The sequence below is a fragment of the Notolepis coatsorum genome (genome assembly GCF_963971535.1).
Source record: "Notolepis coatsorum genome assembly, chromosome: 2".
Taxonomy (NCBI): Eukaryota; Metazoa; Chordata; class Actinopteri; order Aulopiformes; family Paralepididae; genus Notolepis; species Notolepis coatsorum.
The window spans coordinates 7,377,776-7,392,379 of record NC_140166.1 but is presented as its reverse complement, the minus strand read 5'-3'; the positions used below and the strand labels follow the sequence as shown (position 1 = coordinate 7,392,379).

Sequence of the window (14,604 nt, the reverse complement as noted above, 5' to 3'; positions counted from 1 at the left end):
TCATCCACCAGGCGGCGGTATTGAAGCGTTGCACTGTTGTGCAGGCTCCCACTGTATCAGCAGCGGCTGGGTGGCGGAATTATGAATACCATGGCGAAAAAATTAAATATGATCTCAATAACGTCGTACAGCGTGGTTTGGCAGAATTAGCATGGACATCAAACATGTTGTACGCCGTTTATGGCGGTGGATGTGTTAACAGGTGTTTCAGGTCTAAATGGCTTAGTACTGTTGACATTACACTGCTTGTAGTAGTAAATCAAATAGCATATTTCTTTAAATAACCGAAAATTATCACTAAAGTGCTATCTGTTGCAGCTGCACACTTTTCCATAAAAATTGCATATTTGGATAAGTATGACCATTTCTCAAACTGAAAATCATGTATTTTTTTTTAAATACAGAAAAGGATCACTAAAGTGCTATCTGTTGCAGCTGCACTGTTCTCCATAAAAATTGCATATTTGGATACGTTTGACCATTTCTCAAAAACAGAAAATCATGTATTTTCTTTTAAATACAGAAAAGGATCACCAAGTTACCATTTCTCAAAAAATATAAATAAATACAGAAAATAAGCACTCGTTCACTCAGTGGACATTTCTAGCTCAATGCGAGGTCTGCTGCTGCTGGCTAATAATACGGTCAATACGTGGGGAGATCTTTGACAAGGCAACACGCATGTCATCCTCAAGGCTCAACTTGGCCCTATATTTTGTTTTCAGAGCTGTCATGGATGAAAAGCCAGCTTCACACAGATATGTGGTGCTGAATGGTATCAACACATTAACTGCTGCATCATGAGATACTTGGTACTCAGCACCACACTCTGAAACTAGCTCTCCAGGTGGTATCAGATGAGATTTCAATGAGTTCTTCCAAGAGTTTGGATGGAGATGTGTCAGGAAGCTTTGTCTCAATGTTGTCTGTAAAGTATTTTTTTATCCAGAGTAACTTGGTGATCCTTTTCTGTGTTTTATTAACACATTCCCTGCCACGCTTCTATCCATCAATGTATGATCACTGCCACCAGTCTAAGCCTATGGAGATGTTTACCTTCTTTGCAGGGCTATAACTTTTTAAATTGTATTGCTAAATTGACATTACTATGGCTCATTCAACATCGATTATCTATCGTTCAGGATGTAGGAACGTTATACTTTTTCATTCATATATTCATACGAAAATACAGTCTAGAATATAAATATGTTTTTATCGTTTTCTGCAGTAATTCCTAGAACGTGAGCTATAGGCCTAAACGCATATATAGATTATCATCTGCCGTTTGTTGGCAATACACGCTATATTAAAAATTTCAACTGTATATGATTCTAAACGTTATGACTTATCATGCACGGATGAACGGGGGGGGGGGGGGGGCGTTTATAATTCCGTGATCGTCAGTAAATGCTTTATGTAGTATGGGTGATATATTGATCAGAGCAGTTTGCATTGATAATAATAAACAAACAGGCTGAAAGTAACGTCAGCGTCCTCTTACCGTTCGCCGATGAGACTGGAGGAAAAAGATCCAACTTATTTGACGGCGATCTCCTAAATCCATTTCCGGTTTGTATAATCATAATAAACGCCCAAATCGTATCGATTATTGCGTTATGGCAGCGATCGCTACACACGGACGTGCGTCTACAGTCCCACAACAATATGCGAGTGCCGGACGCATTTGCCAGATGCACCGGAGATCTCCAGAGATCCACTTCCGGTAGCAACTCGCCGATCATCCACCAGGCGGCAGTATTGAAGCGTTGCAGAGTTGTGCAGGCTCCCACTGCATCAGACCAGGCTCCGTGAGGGAATTATGAATAACATGGCGAAAAAATTAAATATGATCTCAATAACGTCGTACGCCGTGGAATGGCAGAATTTGCATGAACTTGAAACACGTCGTAAGCCGTTTCCGGTGGTGGATGTGTTAAATAATGATTTTCAGATTTTGAGAAATGGTCAAACTTATCCAAATATGGTATTTTCATGGAAAACAGTGCAGCTGCAACAGATAGCACTTTAGTGATCATTTTCTGTAATCCAAAAAGAATTAAATTGGCAGCTCTCAGAATACTTTTATTCTGAACATTTCTAAAAGCTCTGTGGATGTATTGTTTATTTTTTCTCTTTTTAACGATTACTCCACGTAAAAAAAAATGCTCAATAGCACCTTTAACACACAGCAAGGTGGCAGAGGTCTCTAATGAGAGGAAATGGATTACATCTAAAAGATCTGTGTCTAATGGTCCCAAACTAGAAGACACACAGTTCAGTACAACTAATGGATGAAATGGATACTCTGTGTGGGAGGTTATCTACTGTATGTAGTGCTGTGATGAGAACTGTGATAGATTACAACATATAATCAATTAAGAATGAATGCATTGGTGGCAAAATTGGTATGTCATCTGATGGAAATACAAAGGAAGAAGAGGCTTATTTGCACGCTGTCGCTCCGTTCAGTTTGCATCCACTTGAAAAATACAACTCAAGTAAACGTGGTCCTCTCTGGCAGAGAGACGTGATTTGCACTCGCATCTGTTTCTATGTAAAGCCATTGTTCTCTCCCCCTTATACCACTTCATTATTGGACTGGTCATCTGGTCCTTATCATACTCGCTCCAATGATTGTCTTACACACAAGACCCCAGAGTTTACACTGAACTTGGGAAAAGCTTCTGTGCCCCCGACACGTGGAACGTCCTGCAATGTACATTAAAACTCAATACATTAGAGGGGCGGCTACGTGGCGTAGTGGGCAAGGCGCTCGCCACAAAATCTGGAGACGCTGGGCTCGCCTGTTCGAGCCCAGCGCTCCACATTTGCTTTCAGTTTAGCTGGTCGTCCGTACTAATACACATTGGCCGTATTAGGGGGTGGGAAACTGATGGGTGGGGATCGGGCGTTGTGGACAGCGACTCCTACAGGTCGGTTGGTGCGCCTGCGCAGTAGAATCAGGAGGTGTCGGGGGCAGCGTGAGCCTCCCACGCATTACTCCTCGCCACTGAGAGATCGAGCTGCGCAGGTGAAAAGATGCGACTGCTGTTACCTCAAGTACCGGAGGGGACTTGTGCTATGTATGACTTAGTCCACATTGCAGCCGGCTTGTGGGAGGCAAGAAACAGCGTTTGTGACAGGGGAGGGTTGAATTGGATGATACGAAATTGGGATGGGAGAAAATATAGAAAAATGGGAGAAAAAGTGAAAAAAAAAAAAACTCAATACATTAGTATATTTTGTTCAGTCTAAATATTTATCTCATTCACTGCCAACCGTTGAAGGCCAACCACATATATATACGTTATTTGATCGTTATTTCTTTTATTCGCCATTCGTTATCCATCCAGGCAGCCTGTGTTACCATAGGGAATGAGTCTGAGATCGCAAAAGTCCAATACCACCGCCTGGTGGTATGCAGCCGATGTTGCACTTCCTTTGAGACAGTGTATGGGGCTGTGCGTCGATGAAATGCCTCCGGGCAGACTTTTAGTTATAGCCCTGCAAACAAGGTGAGCGACTCCATTGGTTTAATGTGTGGCAGCACATAGCCATATCCCGTTCCCAGCGTGGCAGAGAAAGAGTTAATGACCAACCATTTCACCCCAGTCTGCGGTTGCTTTTAATTGTTTTATTGATTGACTTTTCTTGTTTTTATCATTTTCTCAATGATCTTCTGAGATTAAAGGAACCCACCAACATTATGGGAAACATGCTTACCATCTTCTCCCGGAGTTTTAAACTAGGCTAGTGGTCCATATCCATTTATTTGTGCTAAGGTAGGCTAGCTTGCAGCCGGAGAGATCTCTACTGAACGTGCCGAGAGGAAGTCCGTATCTATCTTCTTGCCCGACTCTGGAGACGACGGTAAGCGCATTTCTCAAAATGTCGATGTGTTCCTTTAAATGTAAATGTTTAATTGAAACAATAATGATTGAATTAATCAATAATCGTTAGCGGCATCACAACTCATACTGACCTAGTCACACAGGACGGGCTCTTATGTGTTTTAATTTTAAGCTGGATGGTGATTGGACGGGTGGCCGGTCATTCTCATAACCTTGTCACTGTCACCACATGGCTTCTGGAAAACCAATAACACTGACTGACTGACTGACTGACTGACTGACTGACTGACTGACTGACTGACTGACTGACTGACTGACTGACTGACTGACTGACTGACTGACTGACTGACTGACTGACTGACTGACTGACTGACTGACTGACTGACTGACTGACTGACTGACTGACTGACTGACTGACTGACTGACTGACTGACTGACTGACTGACTGACTGACTGACTGACTGACTGACTGACTGACTGACTGACTGACTGACTGACTGACTGACTGACTGACTGACTGACTGACTGACTGACTGACTGACTGACTGACTGACTGACTGACTGACTGACTGACTGACTGACTGACTGACTGACTGACTGACTGACTGACTGACTGACTGACTGACTGACTGACTGACTGACTGACTGACTGACTGACTGACTGACTGACTGACTGACTGACTGACTGACTGACTGACTGACTGACTGACTGACTGACTGACTGACTGACTGACTGACTGACTGACTGACTGACTGACTGACTGACTGACTGACTGACTGACTGACTGACTGACTGACTGACTGACTGACTGACTGACTGACTGACTGACTGACTGACTGACTGACTGACTGACTGACTGACTGACTGACTGACTGACTGACTGACTGACTGACTGACTGACTGACTGACTGACTGACTGACTGACTGACTGACTGACTGACTGACTGACTGACTGACTGACTGACTGACTGACTGACTGACTGACTGACTGACTGACTGACTGACTGACTGACTGACTGACTGACTGACTGACTGACTGACTGACTGACTGACTGACTGACTGACTGACTGACTGACTGACTGACTGACTGACTGACTGACTGACTGACTGACTGACTGACTGACTGACTGACTGACTGACTGACTGACTGACTGACTGACTGACTGACTGACTGACTGACTGACTGACTGACTGACTGACTGACTGACTGACTGACTGACTGACTGACTGACTGACTGACTGACTGACTGACTGACTGACTGACTGACTGACTGACTGACTGACTGACTGACTGACTGACTGACTGACTGACTGACTGACTGACTGACTGACTGACTGACTGACTGACTGACTGACTGACTGACTGACTGACTGACTGACTGACTGACTGACTGACTGACTGACTGACTGACTGACTGACTGACTGACTGACTGACTGACTGACTGACTGACTGACTGACTGACTGACTGACTGACTGACTGACTGACTGACTGACTGACTGACTGACTGACTGACTGACTGACTGACTGACTGACTGACTGACTGACTGACTGACTGACTGACTGACTGACTGACTGACTGACTGACTGACTGACTGACTGACTGACTGACTGACTGACTGACTGACTGACTGACTGACTGACTGACTGACTGACTGACTGACTGACTGACTGACTGACTGACTGACTGACTGACTGACTGACTGACTGACTGACTGACTGACTGACTGACTGACTGACTGACTGACTGACTGACTGACTGACTGACTGACTGACTGACTGACTGACTGACTGACTGACTGACTGACTGACTGACTGACTGACTGACTGACTGACTGACTGACTGACTGACTGACTGACTGACTGACTGACTGACTGGGATGGGAGGAAAATACAAGAAAAATAGGGGGAGAAAAAAAAGTGGATAAAAAAAGGAAATACATCGGTAGCCATGCGAAAGGCACATCAATATGACAACAAAAACGGCTGGCCTGCTCTAGACACACAAGTTATTCCTGTCATATAGGCTAATTACAATCATTTAGTCAAAGGTCTCACTCACTCACTCACTCACTCACTCACTCACTCACTCACTCACTCACTCACTCACTCACTCACTCACTCACTCAGGGACAGAGAAAATAGGAATTGGTTAGTGTGGTATGGGGGGGGGGGGGGGGGGGTTCATTGATACCTTTTGAATGAAAATATATTTTATTTGGAAAATAAGATAAAATGCTGCTTCTTTGTTTGCACTACTTGTTTTTTTTTATTAAGTTCAGTCGCACTTGTTTTAACAGACCTTTGACTAAATGATTGTAATTAGCCTATATGACAGGAATAACTTGTGTGTCTAGAGCAGGCCAGCCGTTTTTGTTGTCATATTGATGTGCCTTTCGCATGGCTACCAATGTATTTCCTTTTTTTATCCACTTTTTTTCTCCCCCTATTTTTCTTGTATTTTCCTCCCATCCCAATTTAGTCATTATGGCAATTCCCCCCTCCCCTTCCTGGTCGTTGCGCGCATTTCCCCCCTACTTGCCGGTCTAGGGAGCCCTGAAGTCTATCACATGCTTCCTCCGATACATAGGAGACAGCCAGCAGCCTCTTTTCACCTGGCAGCGAGGACTCTCATTGGGTGAGTGTAACGTGTGGGAGGGCACACTACCTCACCCAGATCCCTTCCTCGCTGTGCAGGCACCCTGACCGACCTGTAGGAGTCGCTGTTTACAACGACCAGATTACCACCCACCGGCTTCCCTCCCGCTGACACTGCCAGTGTCAGTATGACGACCGACCAAGCCGGAGGCACCGCTGACAGCTGGATTCGATACCAGTGTCTCTGCGGTGATAGACAGATGCTTAGTCCGCTGCGCTACCCGGCCGCCCGGCTACCGATGTATTTCCATGGAATTATTGGACGTTTATTTGGAAAGTAATAAATACACATTTTTAAAACTATTCATGCATTACATTGTGTAAATGTAATATATTATTACTCTGTTGTTAAAATGGTACTACATTTGGTGAAGCGTGCATTATGACTCGAAACTCAAATGTTAGGACTTGGGACTCGACTTGGGACTTGTCAGTCTTGACTTGGAACTTGACTCGGGACTTGCATGTCTTGACTTGAGACATGACTCGGGACTTGAGTACCAAGACTTGAGACTGACTTGAGACTTGCAAAACAATGACTTGGTCCCACCTCTGCAAACACGCATCTGCATACATAGACATCTCTGGTACATAAGACGTTATTGGTTTGTGGAGATGCAGGTAAAATCCAATCTGCTGTTAACAAGGTTAAAGCAGGATGGGAGAGACTGCAGAATGAATCAATGAGATCTAATAGAAAGACATGAGGAAAGCACCAGACACTTCAGCAGCCAACCATCACACCACTACTGTACCACTGCAAAACCTCATGGTTCATACTGGGGTTAGGGTTATGTATATCTCCAATATGAAGGTACCCCCATGGTTCATATTAGGCTTATGTATATCCAATATGAAGGTACCCCCATGGTTCATATTAGGTTAGGGAAGTTGTAATGAAGTAAACAAATATCTAACACATCTGGTCACCTCTGTCTCCTATCCTATATCCCTTCATGTGAATGTTACAGTCTTTGATGAAAGGTCTTTGAGGTCACATTCCATGCTATGTTATTGTTGTAGCAATGTAGGTTGTAGCTCATGTAAATCAAGAGATGAAGGTTTTGGGGAGAGGAGCATCCTAAGTTATACCATATGTGGAAATGAAAGTAAAACTGGCTAAGGCATGGATTTGTACTATACCATGATCCACCACATAAACACATAGAAACATATAAACACATAGAAACATATATAGCCTACATACTGGATATTTATGTTCATGAACAAAAATAAGTTGTATAAAAAAAATAATAATAATAGAAGGTTCTGAATGAAATAGCATCTTGACCAATATAATACAAAATAAAAACATAAAACGGCCGTAGTCTGTACTCTGTACAGGGGTTATACCGTCAAAACTATGAAAAAATACCATGGTATGATATTTTGGCCGTCATATCGCCCAGCCCTAATTCATAATACAGAAAGCTCCTCCCTGGTTTGAACTATGACAATGTGATTTACATACATGCAGGGTGCATATCATGAACTGCTGATTCATGGAACCCATTGAAAAATGTTTAATAATATAATGTATGGCAATCATGTGTGATCCAACAGACGAATAGATCGCTCCCCAATGTCTGTCATACCATGTTTCTATGTGTCTGTGTCAACATTGTAATGTATAATGGTGTGTGTGTATGTGTACATTGTAATGTATAATGGGGTGTGTGTGTGAACGTTGTAATGTATAATGGTGTGTGTATGTGTGTGTGGGTGTGTGTGTGTGTGTGTGTGTGTGTGTCAACATTGTAATGTATAATGGTGTGTGTGTATGTGTGTGTGTACATTGTAATGTATAATGGGGTGTGTGTGTGAACGTTGTAATGTATAATGGTGTGTGTATGTGTGTGTGTACAGTATGTATGTGTGTATGTGTGTGTGTGTGTGTGTGTGTGTGTGTGTGTGTGTGGGTGTGTGTGTGTGTGTGTGTGTACATTTTAATGTATAATGGGGTGTGTGTGTGTGTGTGTGTGTGTGTGTGTGTGTGTGTGTGTGTGTGTGTGTGTGTGTACGTTGTAAAGTATAATAGTGTGTGTGTGTGTGTGTGTGTGTGTGTGTGTGTGTGTGTGTGTGTGTGTGTGTGTGTGTGTGTGTGTGTGTGTGTGTGTGTGTGTGTGTGTGTGTGTGTGTGTGTGTGTGTGTGTGTGTGTGTGTGTGTGTGTGTGTGTGTGTGTGTGTGTGTGTGTAGGTCGACATAACAAAGAGATCACACTGTCATAACTGTCTCTGTATCTCTGCACACTGAGATATCCGACAGGAGTCACAGTCTGTTTTCAATGTTAGATTGTGGTAATTCATTCAGTGTAATATATTCACTGCAGCTGATTTACTTCATAGAGTGCAGTAATTAAACTTCTAAATGTGTCGCAGTGTGTAGTGGACCCTCATTTTTGTGCATGTGGGTGTGTACTTGCATGTGCATGTATACAGGTGCAGCTCAATACATTTTAATATTGTGGGGAAAAGTCCATTTATTTCAGTAATTACTATTTATTATAATTAATAAAGTAATTATTTATTATTTAAAAAATGAAACTCATTAATTTAGATAATTATGGCTTAAAGCTAATGAAAACCCAAAATTCAGTATCTCAGAAAATTTGAATATTACATAACACCAATTCAGAAATATATTTTTAATATAGAAGTGTCAGCCTTCTAAAAAGTATGTTCATGTATGTTCACTCAGTACTTGGTTGGGGCTCCGTTTGCATGAATGACTGCATCAATGCGGCGTGGCATGGAGGTGGTCAGCATGTGGCACTGCTGAGGGTTGCTTTGATAGTGGCCTGCAGCTTGTCTGCATTGTCGGGTCTGGTGACTCATCTTCCTCTTGACATTACATTAGATTCTCTTTGGGGTTCAGGTCAGGCGAGTTTGCTGGCCAATCAAGCACAGTAATGCCAGGGTCATTAAACCAGTCATTGGTACTTTTGGCAGTGTAGGCAGGTGCCAAGTCCTGCTGGAAAATTAAATCAGCATCTCCATAAAACGTGTCAGCAGAAGGAAGCATGAAGTGCTCTAGTCCAGGGGTTCCCAAACTTTTCAGGCCGGGACCCAGAAAATAAGGCGTCAGAGAGCCGCGGCCCAATGCACACCGTCAGGCTTTTTTTTTTTTTTTTTTTTTTTGCCAGGTGACCGATTTTTTAAGCCAAATATCACTTCAATCCTTAGTTAGTTCAAGTTAGTTATTCATTTATATGTGCTATTTATGAGAGGGCTAAGTTGTTGCAAAATAATAATGATAATAATAATAGCCTCATTAAAATACTATTGTTGCTTCGGTTGTTTTCAGCGTTTTATGTGCATAATCTGTTATTTAGTTTGAAATGTTCGTTGAAATAAGTAGATTTTTCGTTTTTGTTTATTTATTAAGTTAATATAAAACCATATAGTCACATTTTAGAATACAATAGAATAGAATTTTAGAATTCAACTAGAAACACTGTCCTGGCCTGCTTCTAAGTTCAGTGGCCTGAGAAAAAAAAATGTCCTTAGTCATTAAGTCGCGACCCAAATTTTTGAACCACTATGATTTATTTAAAAAAATGTGCAGTAATACACAATCTTTCATGCACTGTTAAAAACATGAAATAAACACAAAAAAGTGCAACAAAAGTGCAACTAGGGCTAAAAACACAATGAAATAAAATAATAATAAATAATATGCTTCTTAGCAGACTTCTTAGCTTAACATAACAGACCTACAGTAAGTTTGGGGGAACTAATGGGATAACTGGGGATGTTGTTTGCTCCTGACAAGAGTCTCAAAGTCTGGGGTGATGGTAGACAAAGCAACTCTGAGGTCATGCTCAATGTACAATCTGTTCCTCTGCTTTGTCTTCAGCTGGACCAGAGTTGAGAAGCCACTTTCACAAAGATATGTAGTGCAATAAAATATATACATTTTTTTTAAACTTTTTTTATATATATATATAAACATCCGCGACCCGTTCAAAATGGCCAATGCGACCCACTTTTGGGTCGCGACCCACCAGTTGAGAAACACTGCTTCCTGGTAGACGGCTGCGTTGACTCTGGACTTGAGAAAACACAGTGGACCAACACCATTAGATGACACGGCACCCCATATCATCACTGACTGTGGAAACTGCACACTGGACTTCAAGCAACTTGGATGATGTGCCTCTCCACTCTTCATACAGACTCTGGGACCTTGATTTCCAAATTAAATGTACTTTCATCTGAAAAGAGGACTTTTACCACTGAGCAAAAGTCAGTTCTTTTTTCTCCTTAGCCTAGGTAAGACGCTTCTGACATTGTGATGTCCGAAAATAAATAAAAGCACTACACTCACACTGCAAATGGCAGTGGATAAATAAATAAGAACTAAATATATACTGTAGCTGGATATAGCTATAGTGGAATAGACTGTATTAATATTCCATATTTATACCGTCTTGTTGCACGCTCTTGGCCACCTTCCTCAGCACGCACACACACACACACATACACACACACACACACGCTAGGGTGCATCAAATTGCAATGCAAAATTTTTATCTCAACATATCAATCTGTCTGGGTAAAATGTGCGGGAATATGAGAGCAGACAGGTCTCCTTGCTTGAAATGTAACAATGTTGCAACATTATGCGTGTAACTCACACACACACACACACACACACACACACACACACACACACACACACACACACACACACACACACACACACACACACACACACACACACACACACACACACACACACACACACACACACACACACACACACACACACACACACACACACACACACACACACACACTATTATACTTTACAACGTACACACACACACACACACACACACACACACACACACCTAGGGCTGACCCCTATTAGTCGAATAGTCGACTAATCGATCGAAAGGAGCCGTAGTCGACTGCCAACCTCAAAAATCATTCTTTCCAAAAGAAAAGAGGCCTAGAATCGTGGCTAACGCTAATGGCATGCATACCAGAGGCTAACTGCCTACGAAAACAGGCACAGAGGCACTGAAAGAGGATTTCACCCATCTAATGAACACACTAGACTAGACAAATATCAAGATGTATGATCAAGACACTACCTATTACCCCCTGTTATAGTTTCCCCCTTTTGCCATAAAAACTGATGTACCGTTCCACCTCTAAATCACCTCGTATTGCACAAATATTTTGCATGTATTGTTTTTACATGGATGGTAACACTTTTAGCACCCAGACAAATCAATACGCTGGAAATGTATATTTTGATGCACCCTAACACAGCCTATAGGGCAGTGCATACAGTATCTGTGATCTCCCAATAAAACAAGTAATTCGAATAATATAAGCCTAATGTTCATTCATTACACACGTAGGCTATACAGTATGTGTATGTGTGTGTGCGTGTGTGCTGAGGCAGGTGGCCAGGAGCGTGCAACAAGACGGTATACATATGGAATATTATAGTCTATTCCACTATAGCTATAGTGTGCTGTATGATGACAATACATTTGAATCTAATCTAATTTTGATTCGTCGCAAATCGCTTCCGTGCTACCTGTTGAATACAGGGGTCAGCACATCACAGATGCAATACTGACCCTCTCGCTTCCGTTTTGCACACAGCCTTATAAGGAGTGGGTGGGGCGTGTCTGTATGCAAATTCAGGCGTACGAGAATGCGCTTCCAGTTTGAGAATGAGTGACGTACTTCATTCAGGGGATCGCTGATTTTGGCAACTTAAGAGAACCTCTCCACGTGTTGATGAATCCGGGGGTAACTGTCGTAGGTTTTCTCTTATGAACTTCCAACGAGGAAACTTACGACAATGTTGGTGAATGAGGTCCATTGTCTCTGGTTCAGGAGTGGCTTGACACGAGGAATGCGACAGTTGTAGCCCATGTCCTGGTCACGTCTGTGTGCCGTGGCTCTTGATGCTCTGACTCCAGCCTCAGTCCACTCCTTGTGGAGCTCTGACTCCAGCCTCACTCCTTGTGGAGCTCTGACTCCAGCCTCAGTCCTTGTGGAGCTCTGACTCCAGCCTCAGTCCACTCCTTGTGGAGCTCTGACTCCAGCCTCAGTCCTTGTGGAGCTCTGACTCCAGCCTCAGTCCACTCCTTGTGGAGCTCTGACTCCAGCCTCAGTCCTTGTGGAGCTCTGACTCCAGCCTCAGTCCTCGTGGAGCTCTGACTCCAGCCTCAGTCCTTGTGGAGCTCTGACTCCAGCCTCAGTCCTTGTGGAGCTCTGACTCCAGCCTCAGTCCTTGTGAAGCTCTGACTCCAGCCTCAGTCCTTGTGGAGCTCTGACTCCAGCCTCAGTCCTTGTGGAGCTCTGACTCCAGCCTCAGTCCTTGTGGAGCTCTGACTCCAGCCTCAGTCCTTGTGGAGCTCTGACTCCAGCCTCAGTCCTTGTGGAGCTCTGACTCCAGCCTCAGTCCTTGTGGAGCTCTGACTCCAGCCTCAGTCCTTGTGGAGCTCTGACTCCAGCCTCACTCCTTGTGGAGCTCTGACTCCAGCCTCAGTCCTTGTGAAGCTCTGACTCCAGCCTCAGTCCTTGTGGAGCTCTGACTCCAGCCTCAGTCCTTGTGGAGCTCTGACTCCAGCCTCAGTCCTTGTGAAGCTCTGACTCCAGCCTCAGTCCTTGTGGAGCTCTGACTCCAGCCTCAGTCCTTGTGGAGCTCTGACTCCAGCCTCAGTCCTTGTGGAGCTCTGACTCCAGCCTCAGTCCTTGTGGAGCTCTGACTCCAGCCTCAGTCCTTGTGGAGCTCTGACTCCAGCCTCAGTCCTTGTGGAGCTCTGACTCCAGCCTCAGTCCTTGTGGAGCTCTGACTCCAGCCTCAGTCCTTGTGGAGCTCTGACTCCAGCCTCAGTCCTTGTGGAGCTCTGACTCCAGCCTCAGTCCTTGTGGAGCTCTGACTCCAGCCTCAGTCCTTGTGGAGCTCTGACTCCAGCCTCAGTCCTTGTGGAGCTCTGACTCCAGTCCACTCCTTGTGAAGCTCTGACTCCAGCCTCAGTCCTTGTGGAGCTTCATCCAAGTTCTTGAATGGGTTTTGCTCAACAATCCTCTCAAGGCTGTGGTGGTCCCTGTTGCTTGTGCACCTTTTTCTACCACACTTTTTCCACTCAACTTTCTATGGATATGCTTTGATACAGCAATCTGTGAACATCCAGCAGTGATCTTATGTGGCTTACCCTCCTTGTGGAATTTAAAGGCTCAGGAAACCTTTGCAGGTGTTTTCAGTTAATTATCTGATTATCTGTGACACTGTGAGTCTACAATGTTGAACTTTTGTAAAGATATACTGAATTATGGCTTTTCATGAGCTGTAAGCCATAATCATCTAAATTAAAACAAATAAAGGCCTGAAATATTTCACTTTGTGTGTAATGAATCTATAATTTATGAGTTTCGCTTTTTTTAATTGAATTACTGAAATAAATCCACAATATTCAAATGTATTGAGCTGCACCTGTATATGGTTTTTGAGTGTAGATGTGACTATGTTTACGACACAGGTTAAGGGTGGAGAGAGTGTGTGTGTGTGTGTGTGTGGTGTGTGTGTGTAGTCCTACCTGTCGTTGATGCTCCAGTTGAGACAGAGGTTGAGGGACGACAGATTGGGACACTTTCTGACCACCTCCATCACCGTCTCGTTGTTCAACTCTGAGATGTGACGAAGGTCTAGACTGCTCAGGTTACCCAGCTACAAGGAGACAAGACACACACACGCACACAAAGTTTGTGAACCTTTGCTCACCTTTATATACATGTAGGTATGGGATAATATAATATATACAAAATATATCACAGTACAAATACATGACAGTACATATCATGAGACAATATAGGTACAGTCTCTGGGCTATTTGACTGATCCAGGTACAGTCTCTGGGCTATTTGACTGATCCAGGTACAGTCTCTAGGCTATTTGACTGATCCAGGTACAGTCTCTGGGCTATTTAATAGGGATGCACCGATTTGATATTGATGTCGGATGTCGGCCCCGATATGACTAAAATAGCTAGATCGGGTATCGGGGGAAAATATATATATATATATATATATATATATATATATATATATATATATATCGGATT

At 43.4% G+C, this 14,604-nt stretch overlaps 1 protein-coding gene across 1 annotated transcript in view; it reads right to left on the bottom strand.

The window, feature by feature from the left end:
* Positions 1 to 14,604, bottom strand: part of fbxl17 (F-box and leucine-rich repeat protein 17) — a 918,512-nt gene that overhangs the window by 563,373 nt on the left and 340,535 nt on the right. The window contains exon 8 of the mRNA XM_084309285.1: positions 14,080 to 14,210. Within this exon, the coding sequence (XP_084165411.1) occupies positions 14,080 to 14,210 (131 nt within the window). The remainder of the gene's footprint in view (positions 1 to 14,079; positions 14,211 to 14,604) is intronic.